Raw genomic sequence first — 24,804 nt, forward strand, 5'->3', positions numbered from 1 at the left:
CTTCATGCCAGATAACAAAATGCACTTCACTAATGAAAGTCTTCCTTTTAAATCATAGTCTTAAAAAACCAAACAAACTCCACTGCATTACAGCTATGCACAAATTCAAATCCTTCTTTAGAAGGACCTGCACGATGAGTGATGTCAGGATGGAGGGGGGGCTTCGACCATACATGCAAACATTGTACCTAGAATGTAGTCACCTTTCCCCACTTTTTTGAATAATTTGGAATCAAAATAGTTTCGAGTCGAAAAACGTGAAATTCTTAAGTTTCTACATGTATCACGCGGGTATTTTGTGCCTGTATACATTAACATGAATACTGTGCTGGTTAAGAGGCGGAAACGAAACTTGTTAATTACGCCCTCCAAAGAACACCATCACCGGCTTAAAATGTGTATTTTTCTTAATTCTTTTTTTGAGGGGGCGGTGGGCTGTGTACAAAACGCACCATCTTATCGCCGCAATATAAACCAGTTTAGCAAAAAATAGCAAATTAAACCGTTGAATCGTTTAACAACACATTTTTTTCAAATCCTTTTATGCAAATTCACAGGTTTTTGTCAAATAATAACAACCTGTTAAGAAGGATTTCATTTTAGGTCAGGAACCATCAAAAGTAACAATACAATTATTTTTATGGACGGAAACAGTCTACTAGTTTTTACGTTGGAGCAAGAAAATAATGTGAGGGCGCTTTAATCTGTCCAATTAGGCGGGTCACTTATGATCTGCGTTTTTTCCCGTATTCTGCACGCCCAATACGTCTGGGGACTAAAACACACACATTTGTTGCGTTACTTAAAGTAACTTCAGACAAGGTAGGGGCCTATTTCTGCATCTTTTCTTGACATTTATCACTGCGGTGACTTACATGTATTATCTTACTTCCGTAAAGTCTCAGTAAGATTTATATAGCGACTGAATGGTGTGAATGTAAGCTACATTCGTTTTCGTTTCTGCAAATTTTGAGTGATCTGCCCATGTTCAGGCGTGAGACGTGAGAAAAAAGTCTCATGATGCAGTGTTACTTTAGCTTTTATCACTTTCTTATTCCTCCGTGGTTTAATTGATCAGTGATTGGGCTATAGATCATGTCCAAAAGGTTTAACAAAGCGATTCGTAGGGTTCTAGTTACTCAGACTCGTCCAACACCTGAAGAGTTAATTTTTTTCTTTTCATCATTTTTTTGACAGGCTGACCAGACTTATCAACAATCGTGGGAAATAGACATTGACATGGCGAGCTATAGGGATGTGCACCCAGTGACAGAAAACAGTTCGGATGACAGCAGTAGCGATTCAGATGATAGTGAGGAGGACCAGCCTTGGAAACGTCGAAAAACAACCAGCCAATTACATGGTATTCATAGTGACAGCCAACTACCGACTGGTTTACATGAAAAGCATGATGCACCCCTTGCAAATCGTCCTGGTGAGAGTCCAGATGTTACCCTTGGTAATGGCAGTGGAACACAGACAGGTGTCAAAAGACCCCGAAGGAATAATGTCTGGGGCCAAGTGGTGCAGGAACAGAACGAAGCATTGGTAGCGCGACAGATGGATGAATTTGAAATGGACTTATCTCGAAGTCGGGATGTGGAGAGCTACAATTACAAACTCAGTCAAGAGGAGAACACATCACGGGTTTATCTGGGAGCACCCTCTGTCTCCAAACCTGAGTCGGGTCAGGGAAGGAATCTCAAACGAGGCTTTGGAGAGACAGATGAAGACAATTGGCTGGTTGGCCGACATGTAAAGCAAGTGGATAGTCATACACGGAGACCCGTGCATGAGAGACTTGGGGAAAGAGATGCTGGCCTCAGACAGACAGCCAAAGCAAGGCTTGGGAGCCGGTCGGAATCATCAGACCTCACCCCCATGAAGTTCATCCCCATCAACCCCTTGTTGAGCAAGAAAGAAATAACTGGGAAATTGGCCTACAGTCTCCAAGAGGCTAAGAGAGAGCTGATTGTGAGAGTTGTGAACACCCTTGGTGTGGAGAAATCTCTTGAGCTGTGGAAGCTGACGGCAGATACCGAGAAAAATGGAGGCATGATGACAATGGTAGGAGTGACAGTGATAGCAGTCACAGTTTGCAATCTGACGTCTTCATGTATAATGATATGCTCATGGTCATGGTGATAAATTCAGTCTGAATGAATTTGATTACAGTGTGATTAAATTTTCTTGGTTTGATGTTTCTGGAAGAAGGATTTTTGGAGGTTTGTCAATAGACCAATAAAAATTACCTTCGTTAAAATGCACAGTACTGCTCATCACAGTCCCTTTCAAAGCTCCAAGTTGAAAGCAGTACTCTGATCAAAGCAATAAAATTTACCTCTTTTTATTTTTATGACTTACAGAACGGCTCTCGGCGTCGATCCCCTGGTGGAGTGTTCCTTCAACTAATGAAGACTGATCCCCAGGTCACAAAACAACAGGTCAGAAAAATAAGGAAGCCATTTCACACATTATTTGTCTATCAGTGACATCCAGCTTTCTGGAGGTCCAAGTAAGAAACTGATGGAGCAGAACTTGAACTTCAGATAACCTTTGACCCCAACCTTTGGCCTCCACTATTAAATTGATGACAAATAATTTCCAACCTCAATTATAACTGATTTCTGTTGTATGTGTGTCAATTGTGGATCAGATCCATGAAATCTTTGCAGAGGAAAGGAAGAAAGATAGTGAAGAGAAGCATAAGAGGCAGAGGAAGAAGCGGCGGCGCAAGAAAACTGTGAAGTGCAAAGACCATGCTGAAAAGATCGAGGGCGCTACAATGACAGAAGATGACCAGGCAACAGAAATGGCCGAGGAAGGGAAAAACAGTGCAAGACAGCCCTTGAGAGAAGTGAAGCTTGCAGGAAGGGGAGACCAGGCTTCAGAGATGGAGGAAGGAGAAACTGATGGGGAGGAGGAAAAGCAAGATGATGGGATGACCGTCAATGAAGAGAACATGGAGTAAAGCAAACCTGTGGAGTTGAACAGACACTACATGTAATTGTGTTTATGGATCAGGACTGTATAATACTTGGGTTAAAAAATCTGCTTGAACAATTTGCATCAGAAATACATGTACTTGCAGACACATTCTTGTCATACAGGCCTAACTCTTGGTAGTGTATTGTGTTGGTACTGCTTTGAAGGATTGGACAGGATAAAGCCTGAAGATTGTCCTCCCAACATTGAATTCCACAGCAGCTTCATGCCCAGACTGCTGCAGCAGGAATACTTGGGCGCAACATTCTCCAATAGGTTTAAGAGGAGCTGAAAACCAGCCAATTATCAGGTTTTGGTTTTCTACTTAGAGGGAAAAGGTTCATGTTTATTGGCTGAACGAGACAAGTTGTTGATCTCTCTATTTATAATTAGTTTGGTGCCGTTTTTTATGTTGAACTCACGAGAATTTAAACAGCTTTGAGAGTAACCAGTATGCCATTTTGATACCTAAAAAAAATTGATTAAAAATCATAATCATCAAAATTCTTCAAAAGGACCGTGAAAAAGTTTAAACAATGTAAAATGGGACTTGGCTACAAACTTGTATAGTGCGCTCAATAGAAAAGTGTTAACAAAATTTGGAATTGTTTTTTTTGTTGGCGAATAAAGAGTGCCACCTTGTTAATTGCAGTGATGGAATATTCTGTGTATAATTTTTGTCTTAAACAATCATTACAGTACTGACCATTTACAAATTGAATGCTCTTCACAATTCGGTTATTTTTATCACTCCAGACTGTGCTATACATGTACATGTATCCCCTTTTTGTGTCAGTGGAAACGCCCCGTGTGGAGGGGTGATCTTTGGCCCCACACACATGTATATCCATACAGGAGCCGTGCGCTATTATATTTGACCACGGGGCTGTGACATTGAATATTGAGTGATTGTTGAAACCCGGCCCGAAATGCACCAGCTATTGGGTACGCGAAGGCCGGCTGTGGAGTGAACGCAGGCCATTTCAATTATTTTCTTGGTTGGGCTGTACATAATACTCTGACAGCTACCTATAATCAGCATAGGTCCTTCAGAGCTATAGTAATGATGTTAATGTGGCCGTGCTTGTCATAAAATTATCCATTTGACAAAGGGTTGTGGCACAAGAACATTGTTAGCAGTCTCGGCTTGGATCTTCAATTTGGCGATATGGGAAACGTGGGTAGTTGTGAATATAAACAACCAGGTATGTAGCGAGGATTTGATTTCCTCATTTTTGACGTATGTCACGCTTGTCGGAGAGTATTGCATGTCGGTGCACGGTGTCCCCATATGGTGCGCTTTGCACTGAGATAAGCCTACCGGGTTGTATTTAGCGATGGCAACCATACAAACATGGAGGTATTCCGCCGCGAATTGGCAAACGTGCTGCACTTTGGGAATTGTATGCAGACATTATAAGCTGAGGATTATTACGTGCGGTAGCTGCCCAAACTGCACGTAAGGGGGGGGGGGCATCGATTACGAATTTGCGACAGGTGTATGGGGATTAGAAAGGCTCAGTGGAGTAGATTTCAACTTACAGTGGGCTCATTTCCTGGACGGAGGGGGCACTGGGTGTCGTCAGTTTCGGGCAGGGTAGCCTTTTTTTCTGAGCTGGGATGAGCACAGCCACACTTCAAAATCCATTTCTGAGTGAACTGACTTTCCAACATTTGTACTTCATCAAATCGATGCTCTGCTGAAAAAACGCACAACAAATAGCCTCTTTTGAAATCATAAAAAAAACTGTTACTGTAGTAAAGGTCACTTTATGGAAAGAATGATCGTATCCTGATGGCACGTCTCTCCTGTCATGGTGGGGGGGGGGGCAAATTCAGAACCGAGAAACATTAAAATTATTTTCAAAATATGCTGCATGTCCAAAACCCGTTTATGCATATTTCTGCTGCATACGGTGTAATTTACATGCTGCTGAATTCTGTCTGAGACTAAAAAATACATAAGGATAAAACAAGTACACGAAGAGTACAACGTATTCTGAATCATAACGGAGAACGGTTACGCTTACTATGCCATATCACTACGCTGCATAATCATGAGAAGAGGTGGAACAACTTGCCCTTAATAACAGCTAATGTCACTGATATCCCCCGGTTGCGAAAGGCGCCTAATATAATTTGCATTATTAGCCGTTGTGTAACTATGGCAACCTGGCCTCGAAATCATTATCGGATAACAGATATTAGATCCGCTTGCTCATGAAAACATGACACATGGTTGGTGTGCGAGACTGTATCTTGATTCTGCAAACACATGGCAGCACTGAGTTGTGTTTATTCCTAATTTCTGCACAACGATCAACCATAGAGCAGCTTCATTGAATCTAATAAAAGTAATTTGGATGGGTCAGCCTGAGAGGCGGTACTAACGAACTAACCAGGGGAGGGCACCTACCACCCCATTCAGGGATTTTGCACAGCTCCCTTCAGGAAAAAAACAGAACAAAATAGACAAGATTAAATGTTGGGAGCTCTAAGCTTGGAACCAGCTTTCATTCAATTTCTTTTCGTTCGTAGGTTGGGTTTTTTGGGGGGGAGGGGGGAGTCGGAAGACAATTTTCAATCAGAGGGTCACCGAATGACGGCAATTAGGTATACATACGTGTTCAATTTGAGAAAGGACAAAAGGGACATGACTAGCAACATTCTGGGTGATTAGTGGTCAGTGTGATGTTGTAGTGTGTGTTCATTTCACTGTGTGCACGGAATGAAAGATAAACTCATCCACGGGCGAATTTTATCCTTATCGATGTACATTGCTTTTGGTATTCTCCACAATAGAATTCTGAGGTCGATCTCTTTTTTTTTTTGTGAGTCTGTATGTTCTGAAAAGAACCGTGAGGAACTCAACGTTTCGGACAGTATGCTGTGTCCATCGTCAGGAGACTGAAGGGATGCCGACAGAGAGTGGAGCTTATGAGCTGACTGGGAGCACTGCGTTCTGTGTAGTCAGGTGGAACGAGGATGCAACTGGTGGATCCACCTGGGTACTGATGCATGTCAGTTGGTCATGGGCTGTGGCGGGGGAAGGTTGCCTGGGTATAGGAGACCCATGGGCGGGTGGGGGGCTAGGGTATAGAGGAACCATCAGACCGGGAGTTGAGCAGCGGCTGCCAGATGTCGCTGATGGAGAAGCTGATGTCTTGAGGCACGGTTGGGTGTTTGGAGATTTCCAGGGCTTCTCTAATGCGTCTTGGGTACCACTGTTCAATGTTGGCGATGAGGTGGGCTTCTTCCCAGTTGATGGTGTGGTCTTCGGCGTGGGGATGCTTGATGATGGCTGACGTCTCATAGTCCCCCTTCCTGCCATGGGCTTGTGTTCTTTGATCCTGGTAGGGAGGTCCCTACAAGTCTCTCCGATGTACACTTTGCCACACTGGCAGGGGATCTTGTACACACCTGGTCGGCGGTGTGGATCTTGCCTGTCCTTATTGGAAGTCAGCATCCTGTGGATCTTGACGGGAGCTGTGTGGAACACCTTGATGTTGTGCTTTCTCAGGATACGCTGGACGTGGTGGGAGGTACGTCCTAGGTAGGGGAGAGTGACAGAACTAGGGGTCTGATCTAGTTGGCTTTGGGTATAGGGGATACTACGGCCGGGAGGGGGACTTGATCTTGGGTCTTGATCTGCTTGGGCTGGTATCCGTTGCGTTGGAGTGCATCCTCGTTCCACCTGACTACACAGACGGATCCGTCACACTCCAGTGCTCCCAGTCAGCTTATAAGCCCCACTCTCTGTGGGCATCTCTTCAGTCTCCTTACGACGGAGAGAGCACTGTTCGAAACGTTGAGTTCCTCACGGTTCTTTTCAGAACCAAACAGACTCACAAAACAGATTGTATCCTTGCATGGTGCTACCGCAAGCTTTCCACCTTAGTTGTCTGTCACCATGAATAGCTTGAAATCCCAATAGAATTCTGATTTTCTTTTCTGACAGAACCGGTCTACGTCTCCGCTGTTTTCACCGGAGTCCTGACAGGAACAGACGACCCTCAACATGTCCCATTCGACCGTGTCCTTACCCAATACCCTTCTGGCGCCTGGAATCCTGACGCCTTTGAGTTTGTTTGCCCAAAGGCCGGCGCCTACCTGTTCAGCTTTTCGGTGCGGCCAGAGATCGAGCACGCGGCCGCGCTGCACCTGATGCGCGGCAACGAGCCTGTCGTCAGTATCTTCGCCGATAAGAACGACGGCAACGCCGGCACATCGTCTCAGAGCACCATGATGGATCTGAAAGTGGGCGAGCGGATCTGGATACGTCTGGACGATGGACACAACGTAGGGATCAGGAGTCATCCCAAGTCGCCCTCTGCGACATTCAATGCTCTCTTGGTTCATCCAGATAAATCCGCTTAGGATTTACACTGATCTCTGACGTGCTGAAACTGTCTTTTTATTTTCGCTTCGGAGGTACAAAAAGTATCTGCATGTGGCATGGACGTGTTTCTGCGTGCTTATAGCCTTTTCTGACTGATCTGAATTCGATCTCAATAGACGACTGCTCTTTACCCGCACTAATACCTACGGCCGCTTGCCAGTTGGATCTTCCGTGATGTTTGTGTCATCAAGTTAATCTTTGAACAGGAAGGTCATTGAACACTGACGGTCACTCGATCAGTACGAAAGCTAAAAGGGCAAAACCGTTATTAAATAGAACTCAAAGTTCTTTATTTATGTCAACGATACTATCTTTGTCAAAATTCGTGCTTTAGAAATACTGGCAAAATAAATAACGCTCTGGCTTAGCTTTTGTGGCTAAACAGACGATATAGTAGTTCCGCGTGATGAGAGGATGGGTTAACGGGGAGTCTACATTGAAGTGAAGTCTACATTGAAGTCTTAACAAAGGTGAGCACACCACCCACAGAATTTGCCGTGGGAGAAGATGTACAACAATTTCTTCCGCCAGGAGTTCGTGTCAGACTATGACGGCACCACACAGAAATAATTATGAAAGTGATCTAACAGAAGAATGATCACCTCACTGGATTTCATTGCTCTGGACATTAACAAATATGTTTAAAGGCGCTGTTTAAAAAAAAAATAATGAATAAAACTCTTTCCAGCCAAGACAACGAAAATGTACCGGTACCATGTCCGTTTTCATTCGAGTTGTCCGTTTAATTGACGTATGTTTGAAAAGGAAAGGTTCCGGATTAATTAATTCTTATAAATTAATTAAGAAATAGTCAAACACAAATAAACAGTTAAAGCATCCATGTCTTGTAACTTTGCTACTGCTTCATCAACTCGTTAAACATCCAGGACCAACAAACCCCCATATGGCACTTTTGACGTTATTTTATTAGTTTCGCCAAAAGTGACTCACTGCGATTTCGGAAATCAGTGCCCACCTGTCGTTTACTTCATCATAGAAAATTAATAGTTTTAGCTCCTTTAAAGCATTCACACACTTCAATAAAGTTAATTTGCTTAAAGGCTAATTCATAGGTATAGACTGTTTAGGAAACTATATATCTGAGTCTTTGAGAGTGCGACTTGTTCATAAATCTTTCAGAATAATTTTACTCAGTCTAATACATTTATCCCAGGGAAAAATTACAGCTGTAGGGGGCGCTAGCCACTGCCGCGCGTCGAGTGGCCGGGATGCTGAAGCGCGGTACGGCCCACCCAGCTCGTAGTAATGTTGTCAATGTTGGCCACATTGATCTCCCTTTTGGCTAGCTATGTTGTGCACTCTTTGCCACTCAGAGTAGACATAGCCGCAGTGCGAGGGGCCGTGCTCACAGGGGGCATGGCTTACGCCCCGGGTCACTAGGATCGCTCATTAATGTGCATGTTGTAGAGCAAGTTTGGAAACGGCTTCCTGTTTGTGGTGCAAGATAATGTACATGAATTCATATTGTTTGGAATGGTAATGATAACAGCTGCATTTCGACCCTTCGTCCGAAAGTTTTACACAAAGCAGGTAAATTACTGATGGGAAATTTAATGACATTTAGGGCCTACATGTAATTAGTTTTAGAGGCGCCGCGGGTGAGAAATGATGATTACTATACTAGGTTGAACATGATGGTGGAAGATACTATCTTGACTATATATTTAGTGTTACTTTGTTAGCATGGTTAGGACTGTTTTTCACTTAGCTTAATTAGTAGGCCCATGGAGGTAGGAAAAGCCCCCAAAATTCTTATCTGCCTGCCCGTTTTTACCTTGTTCGTGATGTATACCGTGACTTACTAAATCCAACAAAACTCACCTGTTGCTGTGTGAAACGGTCCTCCTAGAACGTATAAAATCAGGAGTGTCTCCAGAAACCGAACACGGTCAGTTGTCGATATGGTGTGAAAATATGGCACTCAAGAGCAGGGGTCATCTTCACTTTGGCCTACTTCCAGAGTCACCTGTATTTGTACAAACATTTTATGTAAAATGTAAAGACAAAATTGTGGTTTGCCAGTGATAACATTGGGTACCAGTTGTGTGTGAAATTTCTTTTCATGGTAAATAAAAGGAAACCCTTTCCTAAATGTCAAAAGTATGATACATTACATGTACAGTACCTGTATACAGAATTTTAAGAAGCTGCGCAAAAAATTGTTCTGGAGTGAAATTTAGGCTTTCATATGTGTTGTGCTTTTTCAAAGTGCCTTGTTGCATGAAAAAAAGTGTTTTCATTTTTGTTTCCCAATTTGTTGCTATAACACTCTGTCTTTCTTCTTATTGAAGCTGATGAGCATTCCCAGCCTGTCAATGTCTACTTCAACCATGGATAAAGCAGAGATAGTCAACATATCTCCAGTGTTGCGCCTACACAAATTCAACAGTAGGTGTTTTTTTTGTTCTTTTAAATCCTGGTTCATTTTCATCATTGAATGTTTGATTTAGCCTTCAGAAATGGTTAGAAAATGTTGACCTCAACTTTTGATTTACGTGTAACACTTCTCTTCCAAACTAATTTTTAGAGAATGAGTCAATGTCCCCAATTCTCACGCTGCTATGTCTGATGTCCACACTAGTATTTATTCCTGATATGGAGCCACCTTAGCAGGAAGCATAATGATTAGTATAATTTGCCTAGCACTGTCTTGGATTCCTGGTGACCTGTAAGGAAAGTCTGTAATGGCAAACATTATGAAAAATTGTCCTGCTTGGGGAATGATTTGAAGCCTTGAGACGTAATGGGAAACTTGCTGCACTTGTTGACTTGTATGGGTGCACTGAATTAAAATGTGAGCGGGGAGAAAACTGGAAGGTGCAGTGTGCATGGGTGTTGCCAGGCTTTTTTCTCTGGGGGCGGGAAGGACGCGGGGGGGGAGTGCTCATCCACAGTAAGCTTATAGATCATTTATGGTCAAAGGCGGCCAGATCCTCTTTAGTATTATTAAGCAATATGGTGTTCATCCCCTGTCTACCTTTTTTTTTTTCATTTTTCTTGCTTCCTACTTTTTTGCTTTTTTGTCCATTTGTTTCAGTGGGAAGGTATCATGTGTGCCCCCGACCCTTACAATGACAATGGCAGTGTGTATCTTGATAACGTTTGATTGTTTCCTTGCAGATGATGCCAGTGCCCCTTTGACACTTCTCTTGCCATGGGCAACAGCAACTGAGCGGAACCTGGATCGTTTCCGCACCCTCTATGCAGACCGGGGGTTCAATGTGTTGACTGCATACTCTAAGCTCATCAATTTCATCCGGCCCCGATCGGCCCAACCTGTGGCTGCTGAGATTATTGATTACCTGTGCACCCAGACAGGTAAAGTGCCCATAGTTGTGCATGCTTTCTCCATCGGGGCCTTTATGTATGCTAACATTCTGATACGCATGGCGGATCAACACCAGCAGTTCTCAGCCCTCCAGCCCAGAATCCGCGGCCAGGTCTTTGATAGCCTCATTATTGGAACATTGAAAGAGATGCGAGTTGGATTGGCGCACATGCTTTCCAACAATCGGACCCTTCAATGGCTCATTTCAAGTAGCAGTGCCATCTACTTTTATCTGACCCACTCTAACACCGTTGAAGTTTACAATCAATTAGTGGACATATTCTGGAAGAACCCTTTCCACACACCAATCCTGTGTTACTACTCGATGACTGATCCCATGTGTAAGGTAGAATCCATGGAGCGATTCCTGAAAGCTTGGAAAGAGCGAACTGGTGAGGTGAGCCACTCTCATTGCGTACCTAATGCCAGACATGCCGAAATTCTCCGAGGTGGACCAGAAGATTACCGAGTTATTTTGTTCAAATATTTGGATACTTTAAGGCTGAGTGACCAATCAAGTCCTCTGCATTCTAAACTGTAGATTGCAAGTTAATCTTATGTTGCAAAATTGTCTGAAAGACAAAAATTCTGCGGCCAGTTTATTACTTCCATGAATACTTAATAGCCTGCAGATATGTACAACTTGTACTAGGGCTGTGCCAAATAACCGAATATTCGATCGAATATTCGAATATTATTTTTCAAATTTGAATATTTGAATCCAAAATTCATGAAAAGGTAGGGAAAATATTCTTTTGTTTTAAATGAGAAAAATTGCACTATGGAAGCTTGTTTTAAGCTGATTCAAATGAAAAGTGTCAGAAATTTTATGATTCAAAAAGTAAATTATTCATTAAATAATTTAAAGGAATAGAAATTTGTAACAGGGCAAGAAGTCTTGTTCATCTCTTAAATCTTGCCAGTTCAACTGAATATTTGGATACTTGATCAAATTGAAGGTCGAATATTCGAACAGTGAATTATTTGAATTGACTCAGGCCTAACTTGTAGAGGTTGCTTTCCCGTGGCTTTTTCTCCTCAGGTGGTCAAAATAAGCATCTCCTGGTTTGGTTTTATTTCCATGTAGAAAAGATGAAACATTTTGGACTCTGGAAATTTGATCACTTACAGTTTGTCAAATCACAAAAACTTTACAGCCTTAAAGCTGCATCAAATGCTTACAATTATGTTGTGTATCATGTATTTTGTGCAATTTGAAAATGCAAAAATTCTATTCAGCTGCTGGCAGTGTGGACGGTGTACATCCGTAAAATGCTCATGTTCAAATAGACACCTGAAAGTACCTATAAAACATGTGCATGCGTACAATGCTCGGCAAATGGAAACGCACTGTGAAAGTATGGGCAGCAGTCAATGTGTTGGAATGTCTGAAATGATTCATTTTTTTGCAAGGGCAGCTCTAACTGCCGTAATTCTGGTACAAGCATTACCCTGGAAAACATGTACTTTGCAAAGAGTTGCATATCCTACTACCACCTTATACCTCGTGCACCTCGTATTTTGAAAGGAAATTTATTTCTTTATGCCCGTTGTTTCTTTGTAGTGTCAGATTTACACTTTTTCAAGTTGTGTTCGAAGACAAGCGGTTTTGGGATACGGAACACTTTCTAATGCTCTGATCAAGTTGCCCAGAACTAACACTGCACTATAAGGCTTACATTTACCACATTTCCATTGATCAAATCAAATCATGTCAATCAGATCTAATCTAACCAACAGAATTAGTTGATGAATTAAATATTTAATTAATTAAAATTACAGTTTCCATTCGAGAAAACCCCCTCCATAGTTACTGCCTATCCATCAATGGATCAAATTTGCAGTCGCAGGAGGGCGGGCTAAACACAACAAGAATGTACCAAATATATTCTTGGAAGTAAATCTTATTTGATTTTATTTTCCATTAAAGTGACAAACAATTCTCGTATACCATACTCACAAAACTCCAACATTTTACACAACTAAATCAGATGAAACCAAACACAGGCGGATATGGTAGCATCTAGTCAGTAAGAAAATAGCCCAAATAATCTTACCACACTTTTTAACACCTTTTAAACAGAAACGCTCCGAGGAGAGGACAGAAGTGGAACACATTTAAGGCAGGAGCCAAACCCTTAAATAGGGAGAGAATACTTAAGCAGCTAGTGTCTCGGGTGCACTTTTGCATTAACTGACAACATCAGTCACAATTACGCAGCTGCTCAGAAACAAAATGACTGTCCGTACAAAACAACCTCCAAAGACACTTAATATCTTTACTTCAACTGAAAAATCCTTTTGGGGTGTAGCCTCGTTGGCCCCCTGGATCTGCCCTTGAATGCACTCTGATAAGATTTTAATCTTCATGTAATTAAACTACAATAACAAGGGTCAAAGTTATTTAAAATAAAAAATGACTAGCTAGTAAATTATTAAGGAGGGAATAAAAGTCTTAAAGAATAAATGAGCAAGTGTTAACTGATCCGGTTTACTTTCCCCGATTCCGATAGCGATTTTCAGGTGGTTTTTGATCCCCCTTTTCTCCTCTTGGTCCTGGTGGCCCGACACTTCCCTTCTGACCTTTGGCTCCTTTTAAGCCGTCAAATCCCCTTGAGCCTTTTATACCAGGAAATCCATCAAAACCCGATGATCCGCGAGACCCTTTAGGACCATATGACCCTGGGTCCCCTTTCGGGCCAGGTCCCCCCTTCGGACCAGGTTCTCCTGTCAGTCCTAGTTGACCAATACCTTGTGGACCTTGCTTGCCCGGCGCACCCCGTGCACCCCGGTCTCCTTTCTCCCCGGACGGCCCCGCTGGTCCCGTTTCTCCAGTCTCTCCTTTGGGACCTTCAATTCCTCGACCAGGGACTCCCGGAACCCCTGGTATCCCTGGCTTCCCTGGGGGGCCCACGATCACATGACAGCAGGTCGCACAGCCCTGTGGTTGGTTGAATGTTACTGTGGAGGGCGGGGCCTCCCAAATGCCTTCTTGCAGGTCTTCCGCTGTTGCACCAAGGAGCAAGGGAAACGGAAGAAATGACATTTGTAGGATGAGTAGATACACCGCTCGGCGAGGATTTACCTGAAAAACATGAATTAAAACTGCTGATGAAATACCTGGGAGAATAAAAACTTCCTGGAATCGTTGCCCATCACTCTACGTAAACCTCAGTCTCTGATGCCTATGTCGATTATCAGGGAAATTTACTGAATTTTTCATCAATATTTCGTTTACGTACATCGATCTTGAATGTTTTTCAAGTTTCCCATACTTCGAACACTCAAAGTTTTCCATGCGTTTCAGCCAGTGCAAGACCTACTGTGCATATGCATTGCGGTGCACATCTATCACATAGTCAAACCTGGCTCGAAGGGTGAAGTTCTGGCAGGGGAAAAATTTCATTTTCTTCAGCAAACATGTTAAAGTCGTCAGCAATCACTTATGTCAAAAGAGACACCTGCTGATGTAGTAGCACTGACGTAAACATAGACAGGTATCTGGCCACTTTCACTGAAATCAACGGCGGTTGGAAGTTAATTCTAGCAATTTCTAAAATTCTGTCGTGGTCCACTGGCATAATCATTCTCTAGACACCTGACATTAGTAAAACTAATTTGAGAGCAACCATGACTGTAAATGCCCATGCAGGCACTAGATGAGAATAATTTAAACAAACTTACCACAATCATTCTTAGTTCTTTGAGTCTAGGCAGTAATGAGCGCTGATCGTATCTACACAACTGCAGATCCGAATTTCCTGGCACCACTGCAGTGACCAAAAAGTCAAACTAAGTTTGCCCATCTATCGCGAAATGTGGGTTTGGCAATTTCAGATGCTGGGCCTTCTTGAAATCAATTGCAAGGGTAGGGTTAGAAAAATTTCAACGTGTTGACAGCAAATTAAGAATAATGTCAGAAACCTCATCTTGCTTTTGTGCTGCCAATTTTCATGTCATTCCTTAAGCCTGCATGAAAAGAAGAGATGAAATAAATGAAAGCAGTAATAGTAGAGAAAACAACATTAAAAGTCATCAGACATCCCCTCAAAGAAAATAGAATAAGTCCTTGGTATCTCTGACAAATCAGAGATTTATGTTTTGGGGGTGACATTTGTTTAGACCTCCTGCTGTGGTAGCAAAAATAAATGACTTTTCTACCCCGGTCCAGTAAAAAGTTGGCTAGATTATCCTCAGTACGTGACAAAGTTTAACTCTTACTTCCACGGTTACAGCATTCATCATTTTACACGATCAAGGTGGGACGAGGGAGCTAAACCGACCTTGATAGCGTATTCACAGGCAAACTTTCAAAGAGGACAGAATAAAGAATAATATCATAAATTGTTAAATTTGGGGGGCCGCTTGTAATCTCTTCCACATCCATCATTGGCAGGAGTCTCGTTTGATCCCAAGTACAAGAGTGGGGAACACACATAGTGCATACAACTATAATCACTTTCATTCAAGATTCCAGCAAAAACAAAACATATGAATTGTTAGTCATATATCATTTCCAAGACTGTTTTAATACTCAGTTCTTTTGGTTAACGAGGTCGTTACATGTTTTCTTTAGTACTCTACCACAAAAGCAAACCCAACTCCTTAGAAACGAATGACCAGTGTTGTAGTAGAGTACTTTCCGAGTACCAAGGTTCTCAGCAAAATATTGGACTAGGTAAGAGCGAATACAGCTGGAGTACAAAGGCATTTGATGGTAAATGCACAAAGGAAGATTATAAACTAAATGTAAGGCTTCAGACACTCCAGGTTTTGTAAACTTTAAGTTTTAAGAACAGTACTCAGTACCTGGCCAAGTACTTTTTTGAGTACTTTTGTCCAACACAACTTAATTTTTATCAAACAGTGATAGTATGAAGTCATCATGTTACTTTGTAATCTTACCTTTGTGCATGTACCATCAAATGCTCTATGCTTCAGCTTTGTTCCCTCTTAACTAGGCCAATATATTGCTAAGAACCTTGGTACTCAAAAAGTACGTGACTACAACACTACGACTGATCCTGGGACATCAGAGCAAACTCTCTACCCAAAGCTGATTCTGTAGTCATGTTCACTGCTGTTCTTAGACTGTGACCTATTGCATAATTCACAGCTCTTGTCCAATCTCTGATCTTCCAGCTACACACCAAGCTGTGGAGGGACTACAAAGTGACAACCATCTACAAGATCAACTCACAGAAACTTGGGATCTGATGATGAACTTTGCATTTGTGGTTAAATGAGGGGTCATACCTGTGCATTTCCAAAAGTACGGGGAAAATTATGTCTCCATACCAAAACAAACTTTTCAAAATGATGGGGTGCAAGATTTATGTACTTTGTACACGAACTATACTTGCTCACAAGCCTTTGAGGGGTGTAAAGGGCAGCAGAGGCCATTGTTGGGGAAGTGTGTCACGAAGGCACAAGATTTGTTCTAAGAAATTCTCTCTGCTTAGCAGCTTGTCCAATGTAGCTGCCACATCAGTCAACAGAAAACTCACTGTAATGGCTACATTTTCATATTTTTCCAATTCTACACAAAACCGTTCTCTTTGGAATGTAAGAAAAACACTGACAAACTGTAGGAAGCTATACAATTTTACAAATAATGTTGCTACCAAGACTTACTAAAAAAAAACCATACGGTGTTCATTTCAATGATTTGACAGCGGCTTCCATATTTTGTTGACCTCACCATTAGCAAACTCATCCCATCTGCTGAACGAATGGGATTTCTCAAGTCCTTTTACCCTGGCTTTAACAGAAACGGTCGACATAAATAGGGAAGCTTCATAACAGTTATTCAATCTTGATGAAGTGGGTGAATTGTTTCTATAGACAACATTTATTGAAATAAAAATGCAAATTTGAAGATGGAAAAAACAACGGTTCATTTCTCCTGCATCATGAATCATTCAGGTAGAACAAAACAGAATGCGGAAAAAAACAAGCCATTGTAAAGAGTTCCTTGATATCCCTGTTTACCTGCTGCCATTTCCAATTCTGCAGTCTTTTCCCATCTTATCTGAATCACTCTTTAAAATCATCTTATTGAAGTAACTCAAATCACAAATGAGCTTTTCTTTATAATAAATAAAAAAAATGTCGATGAGTGAACAACTTGCAGCAAGTTAGAAAGATTCGACTCCAAACGATATCCAGAGATGTGCTTACTGCCTGCAGGTAGGAATTGACTACAAGGGGACACCAATCTTCCAATCCTGAATTTCTCTTTAAGTACAACTCACCATTATTAATTAATAAAGTAAGGTTTTGTCAAAATTATACACTTTGTATACATGTATTGAAATAACTAATTGAACGCACACAATATTGGAAATAATACTCTTTCCAATAAACGGTGACTTGAATTTAACATTTCTTGTATTTTACTTACTGGCTAATAGAAGTTCTCATATGATATTTTTCAATGTAAAGGGACAAAACAAAAACAAAACTATTCAGGTGTAATATAAAAAGTGGCCAAAAAAAATGATTTCATATTCTTGACAAAAAGTTGATACACGTAATAAATAAAAAATTAGCTCACAAGTTGTTTTGTGAAAAATACTAGAAAACTGGCCTTTGTACAGAAATATCGCTCACAGGATTACTGACAGTTTGTGGTTTTTATGTTCCACCAAACGAGGCAATATGTTTCACTGACACACTTTGATCAATGTTCTATTTCCCAGAAAGAAGTGAATGGAAATTCAAAGGATCGACTGAAAGCTGAATGGATGACCACCACTGCTATGTTCGCAAGACGTCAGTGGTCATCCATTCTGGGCGAGCTAGTCTGACCTTAGGGAATAATATAGGAATAGATAGAATATATAGGAATCTACAAGTATCTCACTGGGGTATTACTACAATTAATGCAGGCTCATGGAACACAAGACTTTGTCCATACAATAAGCCTACAGAGTCGATGCCATACTGGCTTATGACTACATGTATACAGGAAAACTACAGCCCTCTAGTGTTATCCACACATGATTGTTATCCAAGATAAGAGTACCTAACCTATCAACGTCTTCATTCAGCACAAAACTAGAAGAATTACCGTACATGCACGTGTGTAGCTGGCTACATACAGTATGCCTTGTTCATTATGCCTTCTGACCTCACACAGGTTCCCCACCTTAGTGCAACAAAATTCAACACAGCTGAAGTAGCAACGTACATGTACATGTAGCTGAATATACCCAGCAAGAAATGAGACCGAGGGGTACCCCCCCCAACATGTCCAATCCCTATACACATTCCAGACTATTGTTACTTGACACATCTCCCAAGATGTCTGAAAGGAATTTCCCAGATTCCTACGAGACAATGACCAACACAAAGCAGGGGGGGTGTTCTCTCCGTCTCATACCTTGCTGCATATGTAGCTGAATGCAACAACATGTGACAGTAAATTTCGTGCTCTGGATAGAAACGTATGTACATAAATAATCCTTGCACTTACAACCTGCTCTTCATGCTAACAGCAAGAGCTGACATTATGCAACAGCTTTTGAATCACACTGTGTTGCTTTTGTTGCAGGGTTAGGTTCAGATTAGAAGTCAATGAACAATGCAACATCTTAAAGCACAAACTCTTGTTTAACCTCTTGGCAACTACTTGACATGAGCTACACGTCCCATCAGCTGACTTGGGCTGAAACATTACACTAAACCTGTACACTATTAACACATTTGACAATGCTGTTGGAACGTGTGTATCATACTTTTTTCTCAACAATACAAAAAACTATCCCAGTAATCTTCTTGGTGTCAAAAGTTTGTTCAGTCATGGTTCCACTGGAACTTGTAAATAAGTTGCACAAATGCTCAACAATGCACGTACAAAAAATGTTTACATTTGAAAAACAAAATGACAATCTACAAGATAACTATGATACAGATTCTATACTACATCTTATGTACACCAACTACACGGTATTATTGTACAGCATGTTTTGCATATACAGGTACATGACCAGTAATGAAATCAATAACATTAGAATTAATCAGGAGTCAACTCATCCAAACAGTGGATAAGCTGGGCTGAGAGAATTTCATGGATCTTAGGTGTAGTACATGATAAAAGCTATTGTTTCATGATTTCTACTGTGTGAGAGTCTGACTGGCTGGGCAGCTTACATGTGTAGGAACTGTGTGAGATATTTGAAAGGTGTTTGGTGGAAAGTCAAATACATGTACTGTGTGTCTTGATATCTAGACAGGGCTGGTGCACAGCCTATTTCTTTTTCATGTAATGCCTGTGTACAATCGTTTCATGAAAATTTCTTAACATTATAGCCTTAATTTGTCAATACCTGAAGTGACACTGTTGATGGTCGGCTGGAAAGCTCCCAGAAAATAAAGGGGGGGAGGGTAAATGAAAGGAAACAGAAAACTGAAGGAATCAAGGAACTAGCTACGCACTGGTTGCATTGAGTCATATGTACAAAGAAGCATTGAAATATCTGCATTAAGTATTGATACAAACCATGACAATTAGGATTACAATCCACCTACCTTCTTGCTTTTTTCAAGGTATTATTTTACAGTCATTTTTCTTTCTTATGAAGAAGCAATAGTAGACAGTGAATCTGAATGCCCAATCCTTCAGATGCTTTTCATGCAGAAGTTTTCAAGTCCCGAGCTAACACAAATCTAAATTTGACATGATCGGAATGAAACTGACAAATTTCCTTCATCATGTTGACATGTGTGTACATACAATGTATGTATTCCACTATTATTAATTTTATTGCCTATTTTTTTTGATAAACAAAAACTTCGCCCATGGGCTGATGCACATTGCCTCTTCTGCATTAGGCCAACTTGGCTTGGAATTTCTCTGAGCATTTACTAAGCAAAAAATTGACAGTTCAGACATACAAGCTGCTTCTATGGACCCTGTTCAAACACGAGTGGAAAAAAGTTTCTTCTCTGGAATCTGTACCAACTCAGATCTCAGATCAATCGGTATGTTACTAATTTAAAGAGCAACTCTTAGGAAAAAAATGTTTTCTCTGATTTTATTTGTTTGTGCATGCACAAGGGTTTATCCAAAACGAACACATTTATTTGAATAGATAAAATTAGAGAAAAGATGTTGTCCTTTGAGTTGCTCTTTAACAAGCCATTCTACATTACCACCTACAGCAATTTCATTGATACACCTAAGCTTCAGATTCCAAAGTCAAATCTTGATGAAATCTGAAGATTGTATTGAACACCTTTTTATTTTTCCTGAAAAAATCCTGTGATACAGGGAAATTTGGAAACATGTACAATGTAATATACAATCCAGATGTGATAAGGAAATAAAAGTGTGATGGAGGGTTTGAAAACTAGTACATGTACATGTACATGCACATGTATGTTTAGGACAACTCAATCATACTTTTGTTCCTCTTAATCCAAATCATGCAGAATTCAACAACATCCAACAGTGGGCTCCTTTCTGTTCGATTTTGTTGATGTAAGCTGTGAACAAAAGGCCTTTTGGTCTAGCTGTTGGATTCAGTTAGATTTTGCAGGCTTCACAGTTTTCTGTTGTATTCTGTTGGGTTTAGCAAGGTGCCTAGGATAACATCCGACAGGGCTTTAGGTTGATCAAAGAAATTCTAACAGTAGCAGTGGCTTGAATACCTGAAGAACAGGATGATTACATGCCTACAGATTTTGGCCTTCCACGCCCCCGACCAATGGAGAAACCCCTGGTGCCATCCGGTCCAAAGGGTGACCTCAAAATGGACTCATGCTCATTGTTATGCATCAGGTTCTTGCGGCCCAACAGAGGGCTCCCCGCTGGGCTACCTTCAGGGGCAGACGCTGCCAGTAACTTACGTCGCTGCACCCACGGACTGGACGTGTTACTGTGATCTGAGAAGCTGTCGTAGACCTTGCGTCCCATCTCGGGACTGGCCCGTGGGCTGCTTCTCGAGTTGGCCAGGGGAGACCTCCCGACCACTTTCCGCTGCTGGCGAGGGCTGCCATGGGGGCTGGGGTTGGGACTGCTCTTAGGCGTGTTGCTAGGACTGAGGTGGGCGGGGCTCTTGCTCTGTGGCACGGGTCCAGCCTTACTGGCGTGCCTACGGCTTGGTAGGGGAGAATTCTCGGTGTCTGAGGAGCTCGGGGTGCCTGACTGCTCAACACGTTCTGCAGACAATTCCTCCACTCTGGCATTCTTCTTCTTGCGTTGACGTTTCTTTTTCTTGGCCGAGTCTCCTCCCTCACCACCATCTGAGGCTGTTAAGTCACCAGCCTGAGATGGTGACAATCCCTCGGCACTTTTACGATTACTAGTCTTCTCTTGAGACTGTTTCTTCTCTTTCTTCTCCTTGGCTAGTACTGTCACTGACATTCCAGTCCGCCAGTTGTCCTTATCGCTCATGACCTTTGCTGCCTTTAGAGCTGACTGACCACTCTCAAACTCAATGAGGGCGCACACTTTGTTTCGCACTTCACTGTGGCGTTCTATATGCTTACGTACATCAGGTGGGAATGGCTTGCCAGGACGCAGGATTCTGATCAGCGATATTTCTCCGCATTTGCTGAAAAGCTCGGCGATGCTTTCGATGGAAGGGTTTTCTGTTGGTAAGTTCACGGCGACGACTGTCCTGGAAGGCGAGGTCTCATCGTAGTCCGGCAAGGGGGCTTTACGCTTGACTTTAGTCCCTTCTTCGTTCACCTCAAGTGTGGTAGAACTCTTGAGACTGTAACGGACAGTCCGCCAGTCCTTGCTGAGACTCTTGACCTTCTTAAAAGAGGTGATGAGCTTGAGGCTGACAAAGCCTTCCTTGTTGCGACGGACATGCTTCAAAAGAAAAGCATCCTTAGTGATATTGGCATCGGAGAAGTAGAACTCTACCTGCTTAATGATCCTGTTCTTCAGCTCTTCATCAGGGGGTGTCCATTCAGCATTCTCTCCCCCTCTACCATCGGATCGGCTTTCATTCATCGTATTACTTCTCTCTTTACCTGGGGTGTTTCTACCATCACTGAGGGATCCACTGCTAGTGTCTCCGCCTGCATCATCACCTGATGGCTCTGGCTCGGGAGGGCTTGAGATCTGCACCTGCAAAATATAACACAAAGGAAAGAATCCCATCAAATTTCATCACATGCTTCTTTCATGTAATAATCGTGCGTCAAAGGTTAAGAGCAGTTCTGTTCAGGCAACTTAGATCCAGTTAGACCCGTAAAGACATGGAGAGGAGTTTCACTGGCTCTAGGAAGTTACTAGTGAATAAAGTTTGGTCAACTTCCTTCAAGAAATACTGGATCTTAGACCCATAAACAGGGCCTGACGAATACTCCTCCGTCGTTTACTGGGCCTTGTCCCAATTCATAGGGATTTCTTTCGAAAAATTTTCTCCGGGATATCTGGGGGCATCTCCTAGATTTTATGAACTGAAATTGCTCCAGTATGATCATTACTTACGGGGTAAACTACTAGGTTGCTAATTGCAGAAAACTCGCCTTTTCCTTGTTTGGAGGAAACAATGTTGCTTTTTTTGCCATTTTCCCACTCTGGACAAATTTTGGCCAGACTTGTACATTACGAAGACTCCTTTGTATGGTTAAGTAATGGTACCTTGTACAAGAGCCTGTCTAGTTTGTACTCGGACTTCAACACCTACAAATCTCGTTCAGGTCTGCGAGAGTACCTGTCGATCTAAGTACTCGTAAAAATCACGGCCATTTTATGTCGCAGCTAATACGCAATGCCCTTGGCTGGTTCCCTGTCCAGTCAAACACTGCTTGCGGCAAATCAATGGTAGTGTAGCTTGCTAACTATGATGTGACACAAAAGTGACGAAACAGCTGTCAGTTTTGTGCAAGTGGGACAAAATTTGTCCAGAGTGGGAAAATGGCCAAAAAAGGCAACTTTTCTTCTCTAAATGAGGAAAAGGCGCGTTTTCTGCAATTAGCAACCTAGCGGATAGTTTACCCCGTAAGTAGTGAACATACCGGTGCAATTACAGCTCATAAAATCAAGTGGATGCTGCCGAATATCCCAGAGAAAATTTTGCGAAAGAAATCCCTAGCCTGTGAATCGGGATGGGGCCCAGTATGCGATGGAGGAGTATTTGTCGGGCCCTGTTTATGGGTCTAAGATCTAGTACTTCTTGAAGGAGTTGACCAAACTTTATTCACTGGTAACTTCCTACAGCCAGTGAAACTCCTCTCCGTTATATACAGTCATCTCCAATGTGGAAAGGATTTGATTTTTCATAACTGTTGAGCACTGGGTAACCTAACAAGGCATGGCCCCAGCGTGCTACACTTCAATTTTTTGGCCTCAAGTGACTTGCTGGAGTAAAAATTTATCTCCAATTTACAGAAACTAAATTTTACTAAGCACTCAGTATTCCCATTCATTAATCTTGAGTTTACGTACACACTTCAAAAGAATTTTATTTTAGCATTTTTTTTCCAATTTTATTTTCAAAGTGCATAATGAACTCTTTAAAATAAGAAAACTTTCCTATACACTTGTAATAGGGTATCCCAATGGTGGTAATATTGATTTTCAAGAAAATATCAATTTTGAAAAACTTCATTACATGTTTCAAAATTTAAATTAAATTGTTTAAATCTTCAATTCAATTTGTTAAAGTGTACCACGTTAGAGAACAACACTCAGCTGAATTCTTCCTCATTATTCAGACGCCACCATTTTTGAATTTTGGACTGAATTTTATGACACTATAATTATTTACAAAGATTTAACAGCATGTATAATGAATATGATACCTGTATTTAATTGAATGAAATTTGAGTTTTTTTTAAAGAAAAAGGTCTGGCTACACTGCATGAGAACAGTTGAGAGAAACGTCAAAGTGCGCCACATACATATACATGCAAGTTTACTTTTCTCAAGACTTTTGTATCTGTCCACCATACTGTACTTCTCAAATTTTATAAACACCATTTTAAAAAACTTTTTTTGATCCCCAATTATTTCAAAACCAGGGAAAACAAATTGTTTTCCTTTTTTGGGGGGGGGCTAGAGATATGAAAGGGATAGTAACTTTGGGGGACAGGTTCATAAGAAGGAAAGAAAGTGAACAGTTTATCCTTTAGGCCATTTCTGTGGTCATCATGGTGGCTTCCAACCTGTAGTTAATCATATAATATAGCGCAAAAACTCACTCCAAATTTATCTCAAATGTCAAAGACAGCACCTTTAACTTTCTTACAATTTCAAATGATCTGCAGGTAGGCCTAAGTGTTTTATACATCAGTCTATAAAGAAATACAATATACTCCTAGAAAAGTGGCCATGACTGAGTGTGGAATTTTTGCCCAGAACAGTTCTCTCAGACCATTGAACTCAAAGCTGAATGTCTCCAACAAATGTACAAAAAACTACAGTCTTTACAGCTGCATACGACACCCTTTTTTCTAAATACATGTGCTTTTAATAATCTAGTGTCTATGTCGTAAAAGTATCGTAACGATGATGTATTCTCTCCTATAGGATAATGATGCTTACCAAAGGTGGGATGTGTATTGTAACTGGGCTGGTCGACAGGCCGGGTGCCGAGGGTGAATTAGGTTCAGCGGACGGTGTGGTGGTCTGACCATCTCCGGTAGCCAGCTGTTGCGATGCCAGGCCGTCTGTGCCATTTTCTGTCGTTTCCAATGCCGCAGATTCGCTCATGGTGCCCCAGGAGTTGGACCAGTCACTCCAAAACCTCTGGACGAACTACACTGCGCGACAGAAACCCGCGGAATGTCGAAATTTGCGGGCAGAAAACGCACCGATTTCGGTGGCGTTCAGACACGAGGATTTGGATCAGGCCTGCGCTGGTAAAAGGTCACCTGGTTGCCGACCGCGGACCGGAAGAAATTATGCACGTAGCCCCATTCACAACATCATTGGTTCCCGCATTACCTGATTTTGTGCATGTAGTATACGAGACGTCGATATTCAGAAATTACTGTACAATGCAGTGTGCTGTAGTTGATCACGCAACATTGCCAGTGGTGCATTTTACTTAGAAACGAAAGTTGCGTTGGAAGTTTTTCCAGCTTTGTTATTATTCCAGACCTCGTG

At 41.7% G+C, this 24,804-nt stretch overlaps 5 protein-coding genes across 6 annotated transcripts; 3 read left to right on the top strand and 2 right to left on the bottom strand.

Annotated features, from left to right (window-relative positions):
* The first annotated feature begins 727 nt into the window (after positions 1-727).
* On the top strand, positions 728-3,636 carry LOC110987442 (phosphorylated adapter RNA export protein-like). Of its 2 annotated transcripts, none has more exons than XM_022250174.2 (4): positions 728-822; positions 1,198-2,067; positions 2,367-2,444; positions 2,657-3,636. In XM_022250174.2, exons 2-4 carry the CDS (start codon positions 1,240-1,242, stop codon positions 2,969-2,971), a joined length of 1,221 nt encoding a protein of 406 aa, XP_022105866.2. In that variant the 5' UTR covers positions 728-822; positions 1,198-1,239; the 3' UTR covers positions 2,972-3,636. The 2 variants fall into 2 exon arrangements, with proteins under 2 accessions (XP_022105866.2, XP_022105868.2); XM_022250176.2 differs by having other exon boundaries at positions 813-937.
* A 253-nt stretch (positions 3,637-3,889) lies between these two features.
* Positions 3,890-8,087, top strand: LOC110987446 (complement C1q tumor necrosis factor-related protein 4-like). Its single transcript, XM_022250180.2, has 2 exons — positions 3,890-4,190; positions 6,944-8,087. Exons 1-2 carry the CDS (start codon positions 4,154-4,156, stop codon positions 7,360-7,362), a joined length of 456 nt encoding a protein of 151 aa, XP_022105872.2. The 5' UTR covers positions 3,890-4,153; the 3' UTR covers positions 7,363-8,087.
* Positions 8,088-8,616: 529 nt separating this feature from the next.
* LOC110987444 (transmembrane protein 53-like) lies at positions 8,617-13,203 on the top strand. Its single transcript, XM_022250178.2, has 3 exons — positions 8,617-8,935; positions 9,697-9,793; positions 10,526-13,203. The coding sequence occupies exons 1-3, from the start codon at positions 8,879-8,881 to the stop codon at positions 11,272-11,274; spliced, it is 903 nt and encodes a 300-aa protein (XP_022105870.2). The 5' UTR covers positions 8,617-8,878; the 3' UTR covers positions 11,275-13,203.
* LOC110987447 (uncharacterized) lies at positions 12,632-15,045 on the bottom strand. Its single transcript, XM_022250181.2, has 2 exons — positions 14,418-15,045; positions 12,632-13,818 (listed from the first exon to the last, which is right to left on the bottom strand). Exons 1-2 carry the CDS (start codon positions 14,424-14,426, stop codon positions 13,225-13,227), a joined length of 603 nt encoding a protein of 200 aa, XP_022105873.2. The 5' UTR covers positions 14,427-15,045; the 3' UTR covers positions 12,632-13,224.
* A 198-nt stretch (positions 15,046-15,243) lies between these two features.
* larp6 (La ribonucleoprotein 6, translational regulator) lies at positions 15,244-24,712 on the bottom strand. Its single transcript, XM_022250173.2, has 2 exons — positions 24,241-24,712; positions 15,244-21,816 (listed from the first exon to the last, which is right to left on the bottom strand). Exons 1-2 carry the CDS (start codon positions 24,406-24,408, stop codon positions 20,404-20,406), a joined length of 1,581 nt encoding a protein of 526 aa, XP_022105865.1. The 5' UTR covers positions 24,409-24,712; the 3' UTR covers positions 15,244-20,403.
* Positions 24,713-24,804: the final 92 nt, after the last annotated feature.

This window comes from Acanthaster planci, linkage group LG05 (genome assembly GCF_054643075.1).
Source record: "Acanthaster planci isolate LZ-2023a linkage group LG05, COTS_SCS, whole genome shotgun sequence".
NCBI lineage: Eukaryota > Metazoa > Echinodermata > Asteroidea > Valvatida > Acanthasteridae > Acanthaster > Acanthaster planci.